This window comes from Erythrolamprus reginae, chromosome 2, assembly GCF_031021105.1.
Source record: "Erythrolamprus reginae isolate rEryReg1 chromosome 2, rEryReg1.hap1, whole genome shotgun sequence".
NCBI classification, from domain to species: domain Eukaryota; kingdom Metazoa; phylum Chordata; class Lepidosauria; order Squamata; family Dipsadidae; genus Erythrolamprus; species Erythrolamprus reginae.
In genome coordinates, this window is record NC_091951.1 from 275,918,587 (window position 1) to 275,940,719 (window position 22,133).

General features: G+C 38.4%; 1 protein-coding gene across 1 annotated transcript in view; it reads right to left on the reverse strand.

Annotated features, from left to right (window-relative positions):
- PRUNE2 (prune homolog 2 with BCH domain) overlaps positions 1-22,133 on the reverse strand; it is a 102,842-nt gene that overhangs the window by 38,833 nt on the left and 41,876 nt on the right. Inside the window, exons 7-9 of the mRNA XM_070742697.1 lie at positions 17,231-17,386; positions 4,537-10,807; positions 2,966-3,731 (exon numbers count right to left, since the gene is read on the reverse strand). Coding sequence (XP_070598798.1) covers positions 2,966-3,731; positions 4,537-10,807; positions 17,231-17,386 — 7,193 coding nt within the window. The remainder of the gene's footprint in view (positions 1-2,965; positions 3,732-4,536; positions 10,808-17,230; positions 17,387-22,133) is intronic.

Genomic DNA, 22,133 nt, shown 5'->3' on the forward strand with positions numbered 1-22,133 from the left:
TCTCTATTTCTCATCCAGGGAAATATTACATATACACATCACACACACACACACACACACACACAATATAGTCTGTGTATATAAGTAAAAAAAGCCATGAACAAATGAGATGTTAACTTTCATATTTTATGTGGATTGCAAAAAAATGGCTTAAATGCATAAGTTTATCTCAAATTAGTAATCTAATGTTATGAAATATTTGCTGAGATCTATAAAAGCAAGATAAGAGATAAAATTGCTTGATAAAGTTAGCTGTCTTTATATGGGGAAAACCTACTCTAATAGACCAGGTTAGGTGCAGAGATGGGTTCCTACTGGTGCGCCCTGGTGCGGTAGTCCGGTAATGGCCGGCTGATTGCGCAATTTTCACACGAAAGCTCCAGTGCTGTCTTTGTCAGTCTGTACGCAGCGCCTTTTTTTTAATACTAATTTTTGGCTTTTTTGGCTTTTGTACATGAGCAGAAGTAAAATTGCACAAGGAAACAAGCAATTTTCAGCGGGTTTTTTGCTTCTGCACATGCTCGAAATGTCACGATGCACATGCAGTGCACCAATATGGAGGTAAGGGGAACCTGCCCCTGGTTAGGTGGTGCAGTTTATGCAAAATATAAGAGGAAGGAGAAAAACCAAAAATGTTTATATGCCTCAAACATTGTGGTCATCTGCAGCTAAAAGGGACATCCTCAAGACGACAAATTAAAACATTTGCAATATACAGTGGTACCTCTACTCTACCTAAGAATGCCTCTACTTAAGAACTTTTCTAATTAAGAACCGGGTGTTCAAGATTTTTTTGCCTCTTTTTAAGAACCATTTTCTACTTAAGAACCGGAGCCTGGAAAAATTTCCCAGGAAATTTGAGAGTGGCACGAAGGCTCGGGCAGTTTCTTGCCATTCCCCCTTTAATCCCGGCCATCAGGGTTGCCAGAGGAGCCTTTCGGTGGTGGTTAAGGAAGCTTTGGCAGTCCAGAGCGAACAAAGCATTTTTCTTTCTCTGGGCAGGGAATAAACCACTGCCAGCACCCAGAGAAAAGAAACTCTCCCTTCGCTCTGGGCAATGACTCTCCTCCTCCTCCTCTTCTTCCTCCTCCTCCTCCCACCCAAATTCCAAGCTTTTATTTCTTTCCTAATGGGTTTGCACGCATTATTTGCTTTTACTTTGGTTCCTATGGGAAAAATTGCTTCTACTTACAAACTTTTCTACTTAAGACCCTGGTCACGGAACGAATTAAGTTCTTAAGTAGAGGTACCACTGTATTTTGCAAGAATTACATAGCATTCTGAGAAAAGACATCAATGAGTAATGCACGGAAGCACAGGAGTGCAGAAAAAAGTGAAATCACAATTAACTTGTTATAGCAAGCTTTCATGCTCCAGTGAAATCACTTCATGTTTAACATATCCACACAGGACTCACAGAACTGAATGAATGGATATGTAAGAGTCACATCAGCATTTCTTCCTCTGCAGTATCTCACAGGTAAGCCACATCCCAAGCTTGCCCAAATTCTACCCAAGAATCTGTGAAGGTTGAGAACAATGGTCAAGAAGTCTATACTGTAGATCAGTGATGGCGAACCCAGTGATGCGCATATGCCCACACCCATTCCCTCCCCACAACGTGTATGTGTGAGCATGCGCAAAGCACACATGCACCCATGAGGCGCGAGAGGAAACAAACCGGCAGGGAGGTAAGTTAGAATCCGCCCCTGTCTGGCACAGTGTCTATTGAATGGTTAGTTGGTTGATTGATTGATTGATTGATTCGATTGATTGATTGATTGGACTTTTATGCCACCCCTCTCCGAGGACTCGGGACGGCTGACAACATACAATAAAACAATATGAAACATCTTAATCCAATTAATCACTTTAAATTTTTTTAAAAACCCAAACCATAAAAACAGTTGTTTCATTCAATCCACTTTCTCTCAATACATCCACTGGCCAGGGGGCAAAGATATAATAGCCCCAAGACTGGTGGCATAAATGAGTCTTAAGACTCTTACGGAAGGCAAGGAGGATGGGGGCAGTACGAATCTCCGGGGGGAGCTGATTCAGAAGGCCAGGGCCCTCACAGAGAAGGCTTTTGCCCTAGGTCCCGCCAAATGACATTGTCTAGTTGATGGGACCTGGAGAAGGCCCACTCTGTGTGACCTGACCGGTCGCTGGGATTTATGCATTTGATGAAGTGAACTGAAGCTCACAACATCTTATGCCATTTAATAATACTGTTACTTAGAAAAAGTACCACCAGGCTCCATTTGATTTTGGGATACCTGTTATTTTCTTCCTACAACATGTACAACAAGACTATACAACTCTAAATGTAATTCAAAAATTGAATATCCTTTCAATAGATGCAGTCAGTACCGATCATCAATGCTTCGTTGTCAATGTCTTCATTGCATACCATCACTTGCTGAAATTGTTTATTTTATTTATTATTTTTGTCAGCCATGTATTAGATAACAGATATAAGTAGAAACATAATTATGAATACATGAAATGGATACGAATAAAGGGGAACATTAGGACTCGGACGGTTTCATAGAATTGCTTTATACTGGATTGCTGCAGAATATAGGAGAGGTTGGTAAAAGTTAGATATCTGCCTTGCATAAAAGGAAGCTCAGATACTGTACATGTGCAGCACTGCAAACTACTTCAGCTAACTGCTAGCTGTAGTTCAGCAGTTCAAGTCTCACCACCTGCTCAAGGTTGACTCAGCCTTCCAGTGTTCCTAAGTGGGTAAAATGAGGGTCCAGATTGTTGTGGGCAATATGCTGATTCCGTAAACTGCTTAGAGAGGGCTATAAAAGCACTATGAAATCTAAATGCTATTATTGCTATCCACCCCCCTTGCTTTGGCATGAGCAACCTTCTGAAATGTACAAATACATTCATCAATAATAAACTCATTAATGATATTTATAGGCCTTAACATTTATAGCTCTGTTCTTACCCTACTGTTTGATGGAGAAGTCTTTCATTGTCCGCAGATGGAATCTCATCTTCTGTTTCTTGTTCTTTAATCATGCTCTCTCCAGGAGGTTGTTGTGGATGATCACCCAGTTCAACATCAGTTGCAACCACTTGCAAGAAAGGAGCATCTGTTTTGGTATCACATGCAATCTTGTCCTCTTGTTCCCAGGCTTGGTAAGAGCTTTTATCTAGTGGGATTTCAATTTGGGTCTCAGAGGTCAGTTCCTGGCTTAAAACATGGTCTAATTCGTTAATAGATTGTCTGCAAAGTGACTCTATTGTGACTGGCTTACTACAATTCTCTTCAGATGATACCGCATGCTCTCTATTTTGGCCTACTATAGTCCACTCCTGGTCTTGTACAAGGATGCTGGGCGATTTCTTTTCACCTTCCCGTTTTTCAGGCACAACATCATAACTTTTCTCTTCTAAGTAAAAAGAGTCCCATTCATTCTCCAGACTAGACTGTCCTTCGCTTTCATTTATTATGGAAATTGACTGTAATGTATCTGCTGAAAACGTTTCAAGAGAATCCATTTGTTCAGCAACTGCTGAAGGGAAATTGCTTTCTTGTGTTACCAATAAGTCCTTTGTCAAAGATACATGTTCTTCACCACTAATAAGGACATAATCCATTTCTAAAGAAGACTGTTCTTCTGCTTCCTGTAATTGTCTATCTTCTTTTCTTGTCCTTTCTGGGAACTTGGTCTCTTTACTATCAAAATTAAACACATCACAGACAGCTTCTGAAATTAAACAAAAAAAGTTTTAGTTAAAGCAGTCAACGCCACTCTACTAAACAAATAATTCCCTCAACACTGTCAGACTTTCTAATAAATCTGCACTTCTATTCTACTAGTTTTCCTCATCATTCCTTTCACCCATTTCCTCCCATGTTGACTGTATGACTGTAACGTTGCTTATATCCTAAGATTTTTATTAATATTGCTTCTTCATTGCTTATTTGACTCCTATGCCAATCATTAAGTGTTGTACCACATGATTCTTGACAAATGTATATTTTATTTTATGTACGCTGAGAGCATATGCACCAAGACAAATTCCTTGTGTGTTCAATCATACATGGCCAATAAAATTCTATTCTATTCTTCTATTCTATTCTATTCTAAATTCTATTCTATTCTATTCTTCCTGCTAATTTTAAGCATGAAAGCAGTTATCAATTGATTTGTACAGCCTCTTATTATTTAATTTTATGTTTTACTTAGCATAGTTTTTCACTTAAAATAAGACATGCTAGACAATTCACAGGTGGAAAAGAATATTGCATCTTTAGTGTGTGAGAGTAAATGAATGTCTCTAAAAATACTTTTAATGTGTTATTGATTTTGAATATTTATTTTTAATAAAGTCTTTTTAAAATAAATAAATAAATATATATATATATATTAAAAAGTATCTCCATTTTTACATTTTACTTAGAAAAGTTTTCATAATTTATTTCTAAATCATGGTTATAATATATGCAAAAAATATTTTATTTGCCTAGAAAAAAAATCTTACATTAATAAATGTGCTAATTTTACTCACCATTGTCTATGCTTATGACCCCATCTGGTGGTGAATCGCTATGAGCTGATTTTGCTTTGTATTCACATTTACTCAAATGTGTTGACTCGGGAATTACTTCAGAGTCCAGCAATAAAGAGCCCCAGTTTTCAGAACTTTCTCCAGCCTTGCTATTTACATCATCAGCTTTCTTTTCTAAAAGATTATCTTCATCTTCCCTAGTTGGCGAATCAATACTATTTGAATATATTTCATCCATAGTTTTTTCAAAAACACACGAGGGTTGCGATTTCTCATCAGATTCTACTAAAAATGACTCCCAGCCTTGATTTTCTTGATCTTCTGCAACCTCATTTTTTGAACAGGTAACTTTAGATTCCAAAATGTCCATTTCACTACCAGCAACTGGGGATTCAATATTACTTGAATCTGTTTCAAACTCAAATGCTTTCAAAGTACATGAAGATCCAGGAGTCCCATCGGATTCTAATAACAGGGATCCCCAACCCTGTTGAGAATATTCGGCAGCAGTATCTTTTATGACAGTAGCATTAGATCCTAAAATGCTCATGCTTTCTTTTTGAAGAGTGTCCAAACCCAAAGGAGAAACACGTGCTAGTCTTAATTGTTTATGGGGTGATTCTATAAACTCTGGGCTATAGTTTTCCTGTGTATTTTGAACATTTTGTAGACTATCTGAAGAATGTTGTATTTCTGAATTATACAGGACCTCTTCCTTTTCCTCTAATGAGGCTTGTGGTGATTGTTTCTTTGTAAGTGTTGGATGAATTTCTGTTTTCTCCAATTCGTCAATGACTGTTAAAGGATTAATTTCATTCAGCATCATACATTTGTTGTTCAACATTGGTAGGTTATTCATACTGTATTCTTTTTCATTGTCATCGAGTGCAGTATGCATTGTTTTCAGCTGGTCCACTGGTCTTGTTACATGGCCAAAGGCTGAAAAATGATCATTTCCAGGAAAATTATCACACATAAAATTATCTGTGGCCAAAAGAGATTCCTGATTAATATTTTCTTTTTCAACTTCAGATAGTTTGTCCTTTGGAGATGTTCCTTGATAGATGTTCTTATTCTCATTTGAAGGACATGAGTCATTCTCTTCAGGAGATGATTCCACCCTATCAATTGCCTGTTGCTGATTAAAATGAAAATCAGTGTCTTTTAACAAAATGGGGGACATCATGTCAAGCTCCTCGTGTTCAGCTAGGACAGAGGTTTGTGCATATGTTTCTTTGCTTTCATACTGGCAAACATCAGGACTGCTTGAAGCCTGGGAACTGCTATCTTGATCAAAGTGATTTAATATATCTGGGTTTTCTCTGCTGGTTTTCAAAATGAAGGGCTGGTCTACATCAGTCCACAAATCTGGATCAATACTAAATATCTGTCCGTTTTCTGAAGTGCTGTTCTGTAATATGTCAGGAACAAATGAGTTTCCTTCGATAATTCTTTCTTCAGTTGGTGTTGAGCCCAAAGGTAGGGAAGGATCAGATGGAGATTTGTCAATAGTTTCTTGCTGCATTTCATTGTATTGATTTATTATTCTAGGGACAAATCTATTTCTAGTTATCATACTTGTATCAAGTTTTAGATCTTCCTGAGCAACAGCATTTAACAGGCTTGTCTGCCAGTGTTCTGAACCAGTTTGTTTAACAGTATTAAGAGACGGTTCTTGTTTTCTTTCTGTTTCATCAGTATGTGACCCCGGTAACCCATCATATTCTCCAATGTTTGCGCAGGCTCGATCTGATCCTTCATACCAATGAGTCAGCACAGGCTCCTCATTTTTATATTCATGTATATTGTTAGATTCTTTTTCATACGTGGAAGTACCTGTAAAACTTGGTTCTTCAACATGTTTGTTCGTTTTTGGATTCACTGCCCATGTGTTATTAGGGGTAACTCCTGCATAGTTTCTTTGTAAACCATTCCCCGAATTCAATCCCAGTGAACTCTCATTTGGTTTTTCCAAATTCCACCATTCAAATGTGTCATCTGGAAATCCAAAACATTCCTCTATGGATTTTTTATTTTCATCTAATGCACTTTTTGCATTATCTTGCAGCAGAATATCCCAGGCATCTAAATTTTTTGGATGAAACATTTCTTCATTATTTACAGTAGATGTTTGTTCAATGTGATTCTGTACATCTTCCTGATCGACTTCCTTTTCTATAAAATATTCAGATATTTCATGGGCATAGTCTTCTGTTATAATATCTTCATCTTCAGAGGTTTTATTTAATGCATCCATGTGAATATTTTCCTTCAACTCAGGTTGACCATTTGAATTTTTGGAACCAACTATAAGATTGGTTTCGTGGAAATGCGAAGATTCATTCTCTCTCGTAGCATCCTCCAATTTGTCAGAGTCTAAATCAGATTCTATTCCTCCCTGATGTATATTTGAACATTCTGAAACTTCATCTGTTCCAGGACTTGATAACGAAGATGTATCATCATCCACATGAGCATTCCAAAGAACTAAATTTTTAGGAACTTTGTGATCAGTGTTGGTTTCGAAATCTTCTTGGCTTTTATTTTCAAGGGATTCCTTTCCAGAGCCATCTATTTTGATATCATTTGGAACATCCCATACACCTTCACTTTGAGTATTACTTCCTTGAAAATTCTCCCTGGTATGTATATTAGTTGAAGAATCACTTATATCTGGGCTTGTTGGACCTGAGTATATATCATTATTAATGGACCCACCACTGCTATTATCTTCCTCACCAGTAATTTTGAAGGAAGTGTTTGCTGGGGAGTTACTTGATCCTACTGATATTTCATTCTTCATGGAGCTTAATCCAGCAAACTGCAGTTCTTCACTCATTGATGTATTCCAAGCATCAAGGATTTGGGACAATTCATGATGCAGTATAATATCAATACAGTTTTCATGAGTGAACTCATTATCACTGTCCACACTTTCAGGAGTTTCACTTAATTCACAAGAATCAAATTTATATGGTAATAAATTATTTGTTTGTGGCTTATCTGTTGCATCCAGTGGTTCAATATCTTCTGCATCTAGATTCTGTGAAATTCTTTGATATTCGTCAATTGAAGTTGTGTCTTCAATGTCAAGCATTTCTGAAATATTGTCACAACTTTCCAATTCAAATTTATCAGTATTCAAATTAGGGGTTGACTCTTCTCCTGTTGATGGTGGTTCTTCAGTGTGCAAAAGAAGATTTGATTGTCCTAGCTCTGAAGCATTCATTTCTGATCCATTAATCATGTTTTGATCTTCAACCGTCATTGGATAATGGTTCCTCTGATTAAATTCTTCTCTGGGAGAAATTGAAGAGGGACTTTCCATATCAGGAATATTTTCTTCAGACAAATCTTTTTCAAAAGGTTTAGAAACTAGTGTAGACCATCCCCCTGAATGGTAGTTTTTATATTCAATTGTGTTAAAATGATCCAGATTATCATTATCTTCTTTGGGAGATGTAACAACACATTTTGCATTACCGTCTTGGGTTACCTCATTTTTTTCCTCTGTGATAAGGTGATTCCAATTGGAAAATGGTATATTTACTTCTGGTGGTTCTGCTGCTACTTCTTCTAGGCTTCCACTAGTTATTGTTTTTTCTGGTGAACTGGGATAATCAGAAATTGTTCTGCTTTCTTCTGAACTATTAGCATATGAAAGAGGTAGTAAAAGTGACAATGGCATGTCATTTTGCATTGTTTCATTTCTAATACCATTAAGAGGGAGTGACTCTACAATAGTTTTATTTTCAATGACTTCCAATGTTGAGGAGTGAACTAAGCTGTCATCCTCCAATGTAACTTCTTGATCGTGCTGAAGATGTTGAGCCTTTTGGTCAAATTGCTTATTTGGAGGTTTATTTTCTTGATCTGATTGATTGTTTTGATAATTAACTAAAATGTCATTTTCTGTATCATTTGGTTCAAAATGAGGAGATCCTATGTCTTCAAAAATGATTTCATTATTCCTCTCACCATTTTCTTCTATTGTGCACACAATACTACTTAGAGGGGAATTATTAACTTTTTGCGCAGGGATCAACATCATTCCACTATTTTCAGAAGCACTACTGTCATCAACATCATAGTCACCTGATAAAAACTCTGCAACTTTTTGTTCTGAATCATATACAACAGCATTTGTTATATTAAGATCAGAATATTCAATTTCTACTTGTTTCTCATTATTATGGGTTAGTTTCCAAGCTTCACTGTAATCAGATGAACATATAGGAAATGTTTGTGGCAATGACTTATTATCAGATAAATCATATATTTCTGTTTCAGTTTCATCTGAATTTGAGTTTCTTATTTGGTCAAAGATTGGCTTTTTGTCAGAATATTTGTCTTCACTTTCTTTTTCATCTCCAACGCCTGTGGGTGACACACATGAATCAGATGTTGAATAGTTTGTATCTGGTGGAGAAACAATCAGATCTTCACCTGTATTTGATGTAACAAATTCTGGATCTTTGTATGACAGAAAGGGATCTTCCCAAGAACCAAGCATATCTTTCCTGATATTTGAATCACAGGGATCCCATATGGTGGTATTGTCCGACTTGGTGTTACTATGATTTTCTGTAATTAATTTAACATCTTTATGCACAATGCCAAAACTAGATTGTGCATTTTTATATGGTGTGTGATTTTCTAATGAACTATCCTGCCTGTTGTTTTGAGAATTGAAATCAATTTGGTTTTTTGGATTGTCACTTAAATTATCTACAGAGAATTCCAGCAAAGGTTTAGACATGGAATATTTATCAAAATTTTGTGAAAAGTGGTCAAAGTCCACTGGAGGAACATTCCATGGATGTTCTGTGGGTCTTGAGATATCATGATCAAACTCTGCCCAAACATTAGGCTGGTTTGTCTTTATATTTCCACTATTATTCCACTGTCCACCAACTGGTTGACTGGAATTCCACACATTAGCATATTCTTCTATTTGCTGTTCATCATCTGTCTGTTGATATTCAAATGTATTTTGGGCAGGACTAAATGGTTTTTTCCAAGCATCTGTTCTTGAAAATTCCATATGTTTTGGTTGCTTTTGTATACATGCCGAGTCCGATGCTCTTCTATCAGTTTGCGGTCTCAGCAACGTATTTACTTTATAACCTTTCCATGAATCAGGACTCTGAAATACAGATTCTGGCTCAGTTGAATTCCACGCATCAACATTTTTGGAATCTAATTCAAAACCTTCCCACCAGCTCCCATATCTAATGCGAGAATGAGGATTTTTAATGTGATCGATTTCATTAATTCTTTCAATTATATCTTGTGGATAAAATAAAGGTGGCCCACTATCTAAAGGTGATGTTTCTACAAGGCTATTCATTGGGGTTGGTGGAGTTCTTCTCTCATCATTTTTCAAGATTTCTGGACAAGAGGAAAATTCATTTTCCAAGTCAACCACATTTGATTTATTATCAGAGAAACTTCTGTGATTTTCTTCTTGGTGGCCAGATTCATCCAATGTTACTGTATCATCACCCTCATTTCTTCTTCTAAAGTCTATTGAATAACTTGCAATATCACATTCCGATAGATTTATCTTGTCATCTGCTTTTGAACTAGCTGACAACTGTTCCTCTGATGAACCACTGTCATGGGAGAAATCATCCACAGAACAGTCCACCAAATGTGAAGACAATGTCTCAACTGATGGCATAGGCACTAAATCAAAATGGAAAAGATCATAATTGTCACTGCTATTTCCAGATGGAGGTTTTTCTTCTTCAGCAACTGCTCCTTCAGGAATGGGACTGTAAGAGTCAAATCCAGAAAGAAAACTGTGATGAGATACACCCCCTTCTGCTACTGGACTATCATCACTAAGAAAAACTGAGCTCTCCTTAGATGACCTGCTGCTTCTAATAGTAGCAAGGCCACTGTCAGGACTCACAAGATCTATGTTAACATCAGCATGGGCTTGCACTGATCCATTATGATCTTGAGGGTTTTCTATAAAGTTCACAACATTTGGCTGTGGTTCAATATCCGAACCATATAGTTCCATAATGCCAGAAGATCCTTGCGAAAGTGGAGCACTTCCAGCCACAGCTTCAGTGGAAGAAGTTCTACTATTTGGTGCCATTTCAGGATGTCTTCTGCTGATAACATCTTTCATTAGCAAAAAAATTTCATCCCCATTTGCTACGTAATTCTCTTGCTGGTAAATAAGAAGTTGGTCACATCCATATTCCATAGGATCCAGTTCCAGGCATGGATTCTGACACTCTTCTAATTCACAGCAAATCTATTAAAGGGGGGAAAAACATTGAACACCAGAGTTTTGTTTGATGAACAGTATGTAATGAAAGTATGTTTGGTAAAAATTAATACTGATTTAATAAGTCTACTTCTTTTTCACTTTGTAATATTTTCCAGGTTCTAATATAATAATAATAATAATAATAATAATAATAATAATAATATAATAATAATAATAATAATTTATTAGATTTGTATGCCGCCCCTCTCCGAAGACTCGGAGCAAGTGTTTTCTGCTTAAGCAACAGGAAATAAAACTTTAGCCTATGGGTCTCAGAGAGTGTAATGTTACTGATCTTGGTCCCTAATATTCCCTTTCCCTTAGAAGAATTTTAAAAAAAAATGTTATGCAGCATTCTCAGCCCACCGTTATTTAGAAGCACTAGCATAAGAACAATAGGTTAGGTCCCACAGAGTGGGTCTTCTCCGGGTCCCGTCAACCAAACAATGTCGCTTGGCGGGACCCAGAGGAAGAGCCTTCTCTGTGGCGGCCCTGGCCGTCTGGAACCAACTACCCTCAGAGATTAGAATTGCCCTCACCCTCCTTGCCTTTCGAAAGCTGCTTAAAACCCACCTCTGCCGCCAGGCATGGAGGAACTGAAATACACTTCCCCCTAGGTCTTTACAATTTTATGCATGGTATGTCTGTATGTATGATTGTTTTTTATATAATGGGCTTTTAACTGTTTTTAGTATTGGATTTTGTTATATACTGTTTTATTGCTCTTGTTAGCCGCCCCGAGTCTGCAAGGAGGGGCGGCATACAAATCAAATCAAATCAAATCAAATCAAATCAAATCAAATCAAATCAAATCAAATCAAATCAAATCAAATCAAATCAAATCAAATCAAATCAAATCAAATCAAATAAATAAACAAACAAACAAACAAACAAACAAACAAACAAACAAACAAACAAACAAACAATAGCCTTCCACCATTCCCAGAATTCACCAGAACCTTACCATATTAGAATGGGGCAAATTCTGGGGAAGAAAGCATTGGTTTAATATATTTCTATGGTTTGATGAGGGCTGAATTCAGTTATACAGTGATCCCTCGATTAGCACGGTCTCGATTAGTGCGAAACGCTGCAACGCGGTTTTTCAAAAAATATTAATTAAAAAATACTCCACGGTTTTTTTGCTATACCACGGTTTTTCCCACCCGATGACGTCATACGTCATCACCAAGAGTCACTTCTCTGTCTCTTTCTCTTTCTTTCCTGTCACTATGCTTCAATCATTTTCTCATTTCTCTTTTTTCTCCCCTTTTTTCTATCATTTCTCTCTCTCTTTCTTCCTCTCTCACACTCTCTTCCTCCCTTCTCTCTCCCCCCCTCCACTTGCCCACGAGAAGAAAAAAAGCAACCTCTGCCGGGCAGCTCCCCTTGTGCCCCCGCTTTGTGCCTGCCTCTTTTGGGGATTTCTTTTTCTTTTCTTTTTTGCGCTGGCAGCGGGAGCTGTTGGGGAGGGCTCTGCCGGGAAGGCCTCTCAGCTGCAGAGCCGAATGGGGGCGGAGGCAACAGCGGAGCCCGGCGCTGGGGCCATGCAAGGCTGTTCATCCAGGGGGGCGTGGACTGGCAAGTCGCCCTCCTTTCTCTCTCTTTCTCAAGATCGCTTGCCGCTTGCCGCTTGCCTATTGCAGCGAAGGAGGCGAAGCAAGGCTCCAAGCTGCAAAGCGGCAAGCGGCAAGCGATCTTGGAGTTTCCCCTTTGCCTGGGCGGCAGGAAGACCAAGGGAAGGTTCCTTCAGCCGCCCAACACCTGATCCGCTCCGCAGCGCGGCAGCAGCGAGGAGCCGAAGATGGGGTTTCCCCTTTGCCTTTACCCCATCTTCGGCTCCTCGCTGCTTCCGCGCTGCGGAGCAGATCAGCTGTTGGGCGGCTGAAGGAAACTTCCCTTGGTCTTCCCCGCCACCCACACGCAAACTCCACCATCTGCGCATGTGCGGCCATGAAAAAAATGGCGCACATGCGCAGATGGTGGTTTTTACTTCCGCATCCAGTATAACGCGGAAATCGGTTAGCGCGGGAGGTCTTGGAACGTAACCCCCGCGCTAACCGAGAGATCACTGTAGCTAATCGCTGCCCAATAAACCTACGTGGGACTTGGAGGCATAGAATGCTAGATCATTTCAATGTCATTCAAAAGCAAAGGCAAATGAAATGCTTAAGAAAAAAAAACTAAATTCAATATTGGGTTTATTTAATTACTAATTAGCCCTCTAATTAATGGACCATGAAATATGTACCCTGAAGAGTACATGATGCACATATTAGTGATATTTGCATCATTGTTACATGACTTAACTATGTTATTGAAAATTTTTAATAATAATAATAATAATAATAATAATAATAATATCCTATAAAGATACAAGTCAGACCTGCTGGAACTATGAGTCCCAGGATTCCTAGGAGCATGGGCAATTTTAGACAGGCTCATCATATTCTTTCCTTAGTGTGAATAAGCATTTGATCACAGCAGCCTATAACTTTAAAATGTTAATAATAATATTTGATGTTAATTTATTCTTTAGGATACGAATAGATTTTTATATGTGATTTTTTAATATATATTTCAAAGACTGAATTACACAAAAAAGCTATATAAGTACTGTACTCCTTGTTGTGAGTGCTCCTTGTCCATCTCAAAGTCATGTCAGATTCTGAGGAGTCTGAGCCAGGCCTCTCTGGATACTCTGGGCCAGGGGGTTGACAGATGAAGCAGAGAGCGATAATGAGGGAGAAAGTGACTTGAGTGAGCCTGAGGAGCCACTAGAGGGGGCTGATGTGACACTGGGGGAGTGGTCCTAGTCGGAAGATGAGGAAGACATGAGAGTGGAAAGTCAATGGATTGACCCTTGTTATAGAAGAGTATTGAGATTATTGATTATGGATTGGCCCCAAAGATTTGCGGTAGCTAGATTAATTTTAAGGGAGATTCAGGTTAGTGTCAGGGTTCCAAATAGCATCCAAAACTAAACCAGAGTCTAATGCAAAGTATTTCTCAAAGTTCCAATTTATTAGCAAACCCATGTTAGCACATCTGGGAGACAACTGAATCTGAAGTCTCGGGGTTTATCCACCCAGTTGAAAGTTCAAGCCTTTGTCCCTACACCCCAAGTCCATCACGTTAACCAATCTTCAACTGCCATCTGGCAAGAATTCACCCATCTCCTTCCATGCAGGTGCAGCAGTGCGAAGACAAAGGATGACTGTGACTATCTTGAAAGAATTTGTTATGGCTACATACAGATAGCCTTGATGCAATTTCCCTTCTCAATTTTCCACAATGAAGAATACCTTCCTTCCTTCCTTCCTTCCTTCCTTCCTTCCTTCCTTCCTTCCTTCCTTCCTTCATTATTTATTTATTTATTTATTTTTATTTATTTAATATTTGTCAAGTTGATATTGGTAGTGTACAAAGAAATAACACTGCTTATATACATGATAATGGTACTAATGAGAGAGACGTTTAGGATAGGGATGGTAGCCATGCTGGTGCACTTACGCATGTCCCTTACTGACCTCTTAGGAATCGGGTGAGGTCAGCAGCAGATAGTCTAAGGGTAAAGTTTTGGGAGGTTGGTGATGAAACAAGAGAGACCAGTAGTGAGTTCCATGCAACTTGGTTGCTGAAGTCATATTTTCTACAGTCAAGTTTGGAGTGGTTTACTTTGAGTTTGTATCTGTTATGTGCTTGTGTATTGTTGTGGTTGAAGCTGAAGTAGTCATTGACAGGAAGGACAATGTAGCCGATGATTTTATGGGCTATGCTTAGGTCATGTTTAAGGCAACAAAGCTCCAAGCTTTCTAAGACTAGGATTTCAAGTCTGGTTGCGTATGGTATACTGTTGCGAGTAGAGGAGTGGAGGACTCTTCTCGTAAAGTATCTCTGGACATTTTCTAATGTATTTATGTCTAAAATGCGGTGTGGGTTCCAGACAGGTGAGCTGTATTTAAGGATTGGTCTGGCAAAGTTCTGTATGCTTTGGTTAGTAGAGTGTTATTACCGGAGAAGAAGCTACATAGGATTAGGTTAAAAGCTTTTGAAGTCTTTTTTGCAATGTTGTTGCAGTGGGCTTTTTAAATTAGCATAAAGTGTGGCAGACCAAAGACCCCAACTAAAATGGCTTCAGCCTGACACAGATATAGTATAGGTGATACCTGGCTCAATAGTAGTAAGTGTGTGAGGAATCTTTGAATCCTAGTAAACAATCACTTGAATATGAGCCAGCAGTGGCCAAAAAGCCAACAAAGTTCTAGCCTGCATTAACAGAGGGATAGAATCAAGATCATGTGAAGTATTAATGCCACTTTATAATTCCTTGGTAAAACTGCCCTTGGAATAGTGCATTTTTAAAAAAATGTTGAGACTTTAGAAAGAGTGCAGAAAAGAACAACAAAGATGATTAGGAGACTGGAGACTAAAACTTATAAAGAACGGTTTTGCTGGAATTTGGTATGTGTAGTTTAATGAAAAGAAGGACTAGTCTGACATGATAGCAGTGTTCCAATATCTCAGTGGTTGCCACAAAGAAGAGTGAGGTAAACTACTCTAGAAGCAATAGATGGAAACTAATTAAGAGGAAAAGCAACCTAGAAATAAAGAGAAATTTTCTGAGAGTTGGAACAATAAAACAGTGGAGCAACTTGCCCCGAAAAGTTGTGAATGCTTCAACACTGGAAGATTTAAGAAGAAATTGGACAACCATTTTTCTGAAATGATATAGGGTTATCTGCCTGAGCAGGGGGTTGGACTAAAAGACCTCCAAGGTCCCTTCAAACTCTGTTATTCTGTTATATTCATACATACAAACAATAACTTTTTCCATGTGAATTTAGAAAATTATTTTTATAACTTTATCACAAGATAGAGTGATAGCAATCAAGCAACAGTGAGTAGTATACAGTGATCCCCCGATCATTGCGAGGGTTCCGTTCCAGGACCCCTCGCAATGATCGGTTTTTCACGAAGTAGCGCTGCGGAAATAAAAACACCATCTGCGCATGCGTGTTTTTACTTCCGCCGCAGCAGCGAGGAGCCGAAGATTGGGGTTTCCCCGCCGCCCACGCAGACTTCTTGCTGCCGCTCGCCCGCCCTTCGCCCGCCCACGCCGTTCGCTCGCGCCGCTTCCCAGCTGAGTCCTGAAGCCAATTCGCTTCAGGACTCAGCTGGGAAGCGGCGCGAGCGAACGGCGTGGGCAGGCGAAGGGCGGGCGAGCGGCGGGCGCGCGGGCAGGCAGGCGGCGGACAAGCCGTTCGCTCGCGCCGCTCGCTCGCGCCGCTTCCCAGCTGAGTCCTGAAGCCAATTCGCTTCAGGACTCAGCTGGGAAGCCGCGCGGCTGTTTTAAAACATCGCCGCCGGCATGGGGGGCTTCCTAGCAGCCCCCCAAACCCGGGTTGGGGGTCCGGGGGGTGCTGTCAAGCCCCCCATGCCGGCGGCGATGTTTTAAAACAGCCGCGCGGCTTCCCAGCTGAGTCCTGAAGCGAACTTCCGTGTTTGGCTTTGGGACTCAGTTGGGAAGCCGCGCGGCTGTTTTAAAACGTCGCCGCCGGCATGGGGGGCTTGACAGCACCCCCCCGAACCCGGGTGGCCAGGCGAGCAGCGAGCGAACGGCGGGGGGCCGGGCGAAGGGCGGGCGAGCGGCGAACGGCAGGCGAGCGGGTGCTGGGGGGGCTTCTCGCCCTCCCGCCAGCAAGAGGGGGAAGACCCAGGGAAGCCGCCCAGCAGCTGATCTGCCCGGCGCCATCTACGCATGCGTGGCCATAAAAAAAAGGGCGCGCATGCGCAGATGGTGTTTTGACTTCCGGGTTGAAAAATCGCCATATAGCCGTTTCGCAATGATCGGGATCGCAATACCTGGGGGATCACTGTAATATACTGTAGAGAACCCTAGAGTAGGGGACATTCTAGGACATGGAGAAGAAGCATATCTTTTATTCAACCAAAACAATAAATACAAATATGCTTTCATTAAAAAATAGTAATTATTGTGGCATGAACTTTAGATAGCAAAAAATACAGAAACTGTGTTATTTCCAATATATTATATTTATTACTATTCTATCCAAATATGCAAATTTAAAAACTATACTGAGAAATCCATGCACATTCATGATTAGGTGTTAAATGGGAGAAAATAATGACAAACTATTAAAAGACAATTTAATTTTTAAAGTTAAGAATTGCTTTTCTTCTTTTCTTCTATCATTTAACCATCTAATGATGTTTTATTTTTTCCTCAGATCATTGTAGAACCTACTGTTCTATTCTTGCAATATTTTAAAAGAATTTAACATCCTGTATTATTACAAAAATAATAGCAAAATATGATATAATATTGCATCCTCTATGACAATGCTAGTTTTTACATTATTTCATCCCTTTTTCCAGAATACATACCTGATTTCCTAGTTCCATGTTTTCTGAATAAACTGCTATTTGCTTTTTTTCTCGTCCTTCTGATAAGTAGCTGGCCGAAATGACAAGGACATCAAAACCATATTTATCTACAAATGCTTTCAGGTCTTCATTGATATTTCTGTGAAACAGATAATCCTGTAATATGACAAATCAACTATTTATTGAAGAAATTAATCGAATTAACAACTGAGATTCTCATGTCCATACGTACAAAGTGATATTTTAAGTCATTTGAAAACCTGGAGTAATGATAGGTCTCTCAAGTTTTTATTATGTTGAGCAAAAATAAAAGCACCTTAGGCCTTACAAAGTCTTTATGAGCCGGGGTGGCGCAGCAGGTAGAGTGCTGTACTGCAGGCCACTGAAGCTGACTTGTAGATCTGAAGGTCAGCGGTTCAAATCTCATCAACGGCTCAAGGCTGACTCAGCCTTCCATCCTTCCGAGGTGGGTAAAATGAGGACCTGGATTGTGGGGGCAATATGCTGGCTCTGTTAAAAAAGCGCTATTGCTAACATGTTGTAAGCCGCCCTGAGTCTAAGAAGAAGGGCGGCATAAAAATTGAATAAATGAATGAATGAATGAATGAATGAATGAATGAATGAATGAATGATCGGGATGTGTGATATGATATGATATGATATGTTATGAAAGACTGAACTTTCAAACATTAATTAATAAGGTACAACATGAACTCAGCTGCATTATTCTGGCAATCTCTCTTCTGCACTGTCCTGTCAAACTATTCTTTGAAATCAGACACGTTGAACTATGGAAGAATTTATCTTTTTTAAAAACCTGTTTGTCTTTATAGAAATCCTCAGATTTTATTTTAATTCTTCACCCAATTTTAAAATCTTCTTTGGGTTTATTGGGCTTACAATAAATAGGAAATGCTGTCAAACATATTTCACCATAAATAATGCATGTAATAGATTTATCAAATATATAATAAAAATTACTGTTCATAATTGTTCATAATAATTGTTATTAACATAACAGCTGCAACTATTCTCATAGCAATTATGTCAAGAAAGATCTTAAAATGGGGCAAAATCATTTTAAAAAGTCTTAGTAATATAAATTTTGGGTTCAAATGTAGTCATAAGTCAAGGACTACCTCTTTGAGGCAGAGATAAGCCAATAAATAAATAAATAAATACATATATTCAAACAATCTAATATGCTAGAGCTCTTAGGGCTGAAGGTTGTTCCATATACTATTTTGACTAGTAGATATGCTAAATATAACCATTCCCATTTCATGTTTCATATTTCCAATGTATTTCATATTGTAATTTAACCTCTATCAAATTTAGAAAACAAATACCAATTAGAGAATGTCTTAAAACTGAGCTTCAATAAATTACATTTTGAATCATTCACTCACATACTGGAACCTAAATCTGTAATAAGTTACAGTCACATTTTATTTCTAGAGAGAAATCTACTTCAATTCCTTGAATCATAAATAATTTCAATTTGCTTTGCCACTCCTAAACTAATTAGGCAAACAAAATATGGAACTAATCTTACTATTAAAAAATACTGGTTGTTTCCATTCTTTTGTGTGTGACAACTTGTGCTGCCATTATTTTCATAAGAATAAGTCCTTTAAATTATGCTCAGAAGCAATATGGTAATTTGCATTTTTTGTTATTTTATCCTGTAAAACCTGAATATGTTTAAAGTACTGAAAGGACAGGAAAAAATTCTACTAACTTGCAATTCAAGTACAACACAGAGGGATATAGAAGAAAATAGGCAGTCAAATCTACAGTTACATTTCTTTTTCTGAAAGAAAGCTGTGGTAAACTTACGTAATTAATAAGCACAGGGCTAAAATGAAATTTGTTTTGCTTTTGTTCTTCTCAATAGTTAGAATACTTTCTGATTGTCGTATATGACACTTGATTGATGGTATATGACACTTGATTACTCAAGTGAGCCCTGTGTAAATGTTCATTGTTCATACATCAGACTCTCTGGAGAAACTAACTGTGTCAATATTAACCTGCCCAAATTAAAAATAAGATGTCTTTTTTTTTTTTTTGTTCTCCTTGCATAGGGAGCACAATATGGCATTTGTCAGAAGCTCTCCATCATTTTGGCTCAAAGAAACTGTCACTACAGTGTGGGGTTTGTTATTCATGGCCAGATATCCTGATGGGTCTAATGAAGCCTTTCTGCTGATAACTCATTTGCTAAAAATATCCAACGATCGCAAAATATAAATGAGGAATATATTTCTTTCCTCATTACTCTGCGTTTCCCTCACGTTGACAATTATGTCATGAACCCCAATGATCTTCAAGCTGGGATAAATTCAACTCTGCTCAGTAGCAGAAAGGTGAACAGTCCCTTCACGGCCAATGCTTCAGTTTGATCTTTTCTGTTTTATGAACTCTTGGGCAAACTTTATGACATCTTTAAATTGCAATATAATAGGGTAAACATCAGTGTTTTTGCACACATGCCGTGCCAACAGCCTGTGTACTGTTTGTTGAAAAATGTGTGCTAATTACTGCAAACCCCCTCCCGAACCCAAACATGGATGACTTTTTTTGTAGAGATAGAGGTCATGTCGAGGTTGTGTGCAGCAAACTGCCTGCCTCAAGCAGGCCTCACATACCTACATGATCTCACCCAGTTCACATTGCCAGGATGATGTAGAACACTATCCCTGGCTGGTATGTGATCTCATCTAGGTTGTATCAACAGGATGTTCTTAAGGATTGGGAGGAGAATTCATCGATAAAAATGCTGCTGCTCTTTGTTACCTTTTGCTGCTTGGAAAACAATATAAAAGCAATAAACACTGTGAAGGCAGTCAGACATCTTAACATTCCGGCAATGACTGGTCTCTAACTCCATCACTTTTTGATAAAAGTTTTCAGGTAATTACACTGATTTGTTTTGTTGTGAAAACAAAAGGAAGTTGATATTGATCTTCCCAGACTCCATTCTTCTTATCGTTGTTTTCTTTCTAAAAAGTTTTGTGTGTGCATTCTCACTGGATGCCTATTTTATCTACAGTAGTCCCTCACCTATCGCTGGTATTACGTTCCAGACCTGGCCGCGATAGGTGAAATCCGCGATGGGGAATTTATCGACTGATAGTACTTATTTAAGTATTTATATTGTAATTGTTTGGTAAGTTTTCATTGTTTTAAGTGTTTATAAGCCCTTCCCACACAGTATTTATTTTAGATACAGTATTTAAATACAGTATTTACAATTTTAGATATTATTTTTTTTAAAAAAAAAAAACCTGCCGATCGAGTTCGGCGGGCTGTTTAAATCTGCCGATCAACTTACTCAGAAACCCGCGATGAAGTGAAGCCGCAGTAGGTGAAGCGCGGTATAGCGAGGGACTACTGTACTTACCTACAGTTGCTGAAACCATCGTCTTTCCCCCCCAACCAGTTAAGACAAAGTAATTGGTTAACAGTAAGGTGAGGACAGGGGCAGGTTCCTCTACTGCTGCTACCGGCGCACTGTATTGAGTGTCTTCCATGCGCGCTCTTACGTCCCAGTGATATTTTACTTCTGCGCATGCTCAGGAAGCAAAATCTTTCAAAGGATGCATGTGCAAGATTTTAGTGATTTTTTTGCTCCTGCGCATGTCTTATTTTGGGGAAACAAGGCAGATAACCTGTGACCAATTGAGTCATCTTTTGAGATAAATGTAATGCAGCCTAATGTGACTAGAATGAACTTTTAGGATGACCATATTTTTTATCCAGTGCTAGAAAGTCCCATGATCATCTATAAAGAATATACATTAAAAGTTTTAAAAAATTATGATTGTGGCAAATGAAGTTCAGTAACATCAATATTTATTTATCTAAAAAGATGCACAGAATGACCAAGGATACACCAAAAAAAAGTAGTGAGAAGAAACAACTTTGGACTTTCTGTCAGTTTCCCTATTGACTTTACTTGTAGGGAGCATTGGAGATCATGGTCATGTGACTCTGGAGATGGTGCAGTGGCCATAATATTGCAGTTAAAACTGGTCTGACCATCATAGAAATTTCAATTGAACAGGATTAATGGAACTGATTAATTTTTCACACATTATATATTTTAGCAAAGTTTAGGTGCCTCAATTCAAAAATTGTTGCAACATGGGGGGGAAACAGACAAACAGATATACACGATAAGAGTTTCAATAGTACATAAAAAAGATGAACAACCATATAAAACTTTCAAATAAATTAAGTAAATACATAAATACTTCTGTTTTTAAAAATTATCCATTATATGACTGTTTTTTTAAACAGCAGAAGTTTGCTTTCATGAAGTTATTCGCTACTAGGCTCAGAATTCTTTCCTGGTCAATTGTATCAACTCGAACCATATACATATTAAAGGGTTTTTTGACACAACATTCATAATTTTACGCCACATTTCCCCTTTTAACTTTACTGCCTTCAGACTGGAAAATTCTTCACTGCCCCTTTTTAACTATTCTAAGTTCCTACCATCCCTGTCCTACTGTCCAAATGTACCTATACCTACTTTGCTTTTGTTTATACCATACCTATTATCTTGTACACGTTTTGACAAACAAACAAATAAAACAAAAGATGAGACCAAATGTCAATTCTCAATCCTAGGTAATTTATGAACAAGCAAAAGACAGTTTTCCATAATGATCTTTTGCTATGTACTGTCTTGTTTATTTTGGTATCTAAAGTACAAAAGCACTTTCAGTATGGAACGTCTACAAACTTTTGTTGTCTTATACTTAAAGCCTTTTTCTTGAAAAGTTGCTCAAACAGATCCATACTATGCCCTTCTCTCTCTCATTATCTTCTTATACTTAAGACACCAAGAGAAATGTACCATGGCCAGACTGCAAGTAATAAAGGGTAGAAC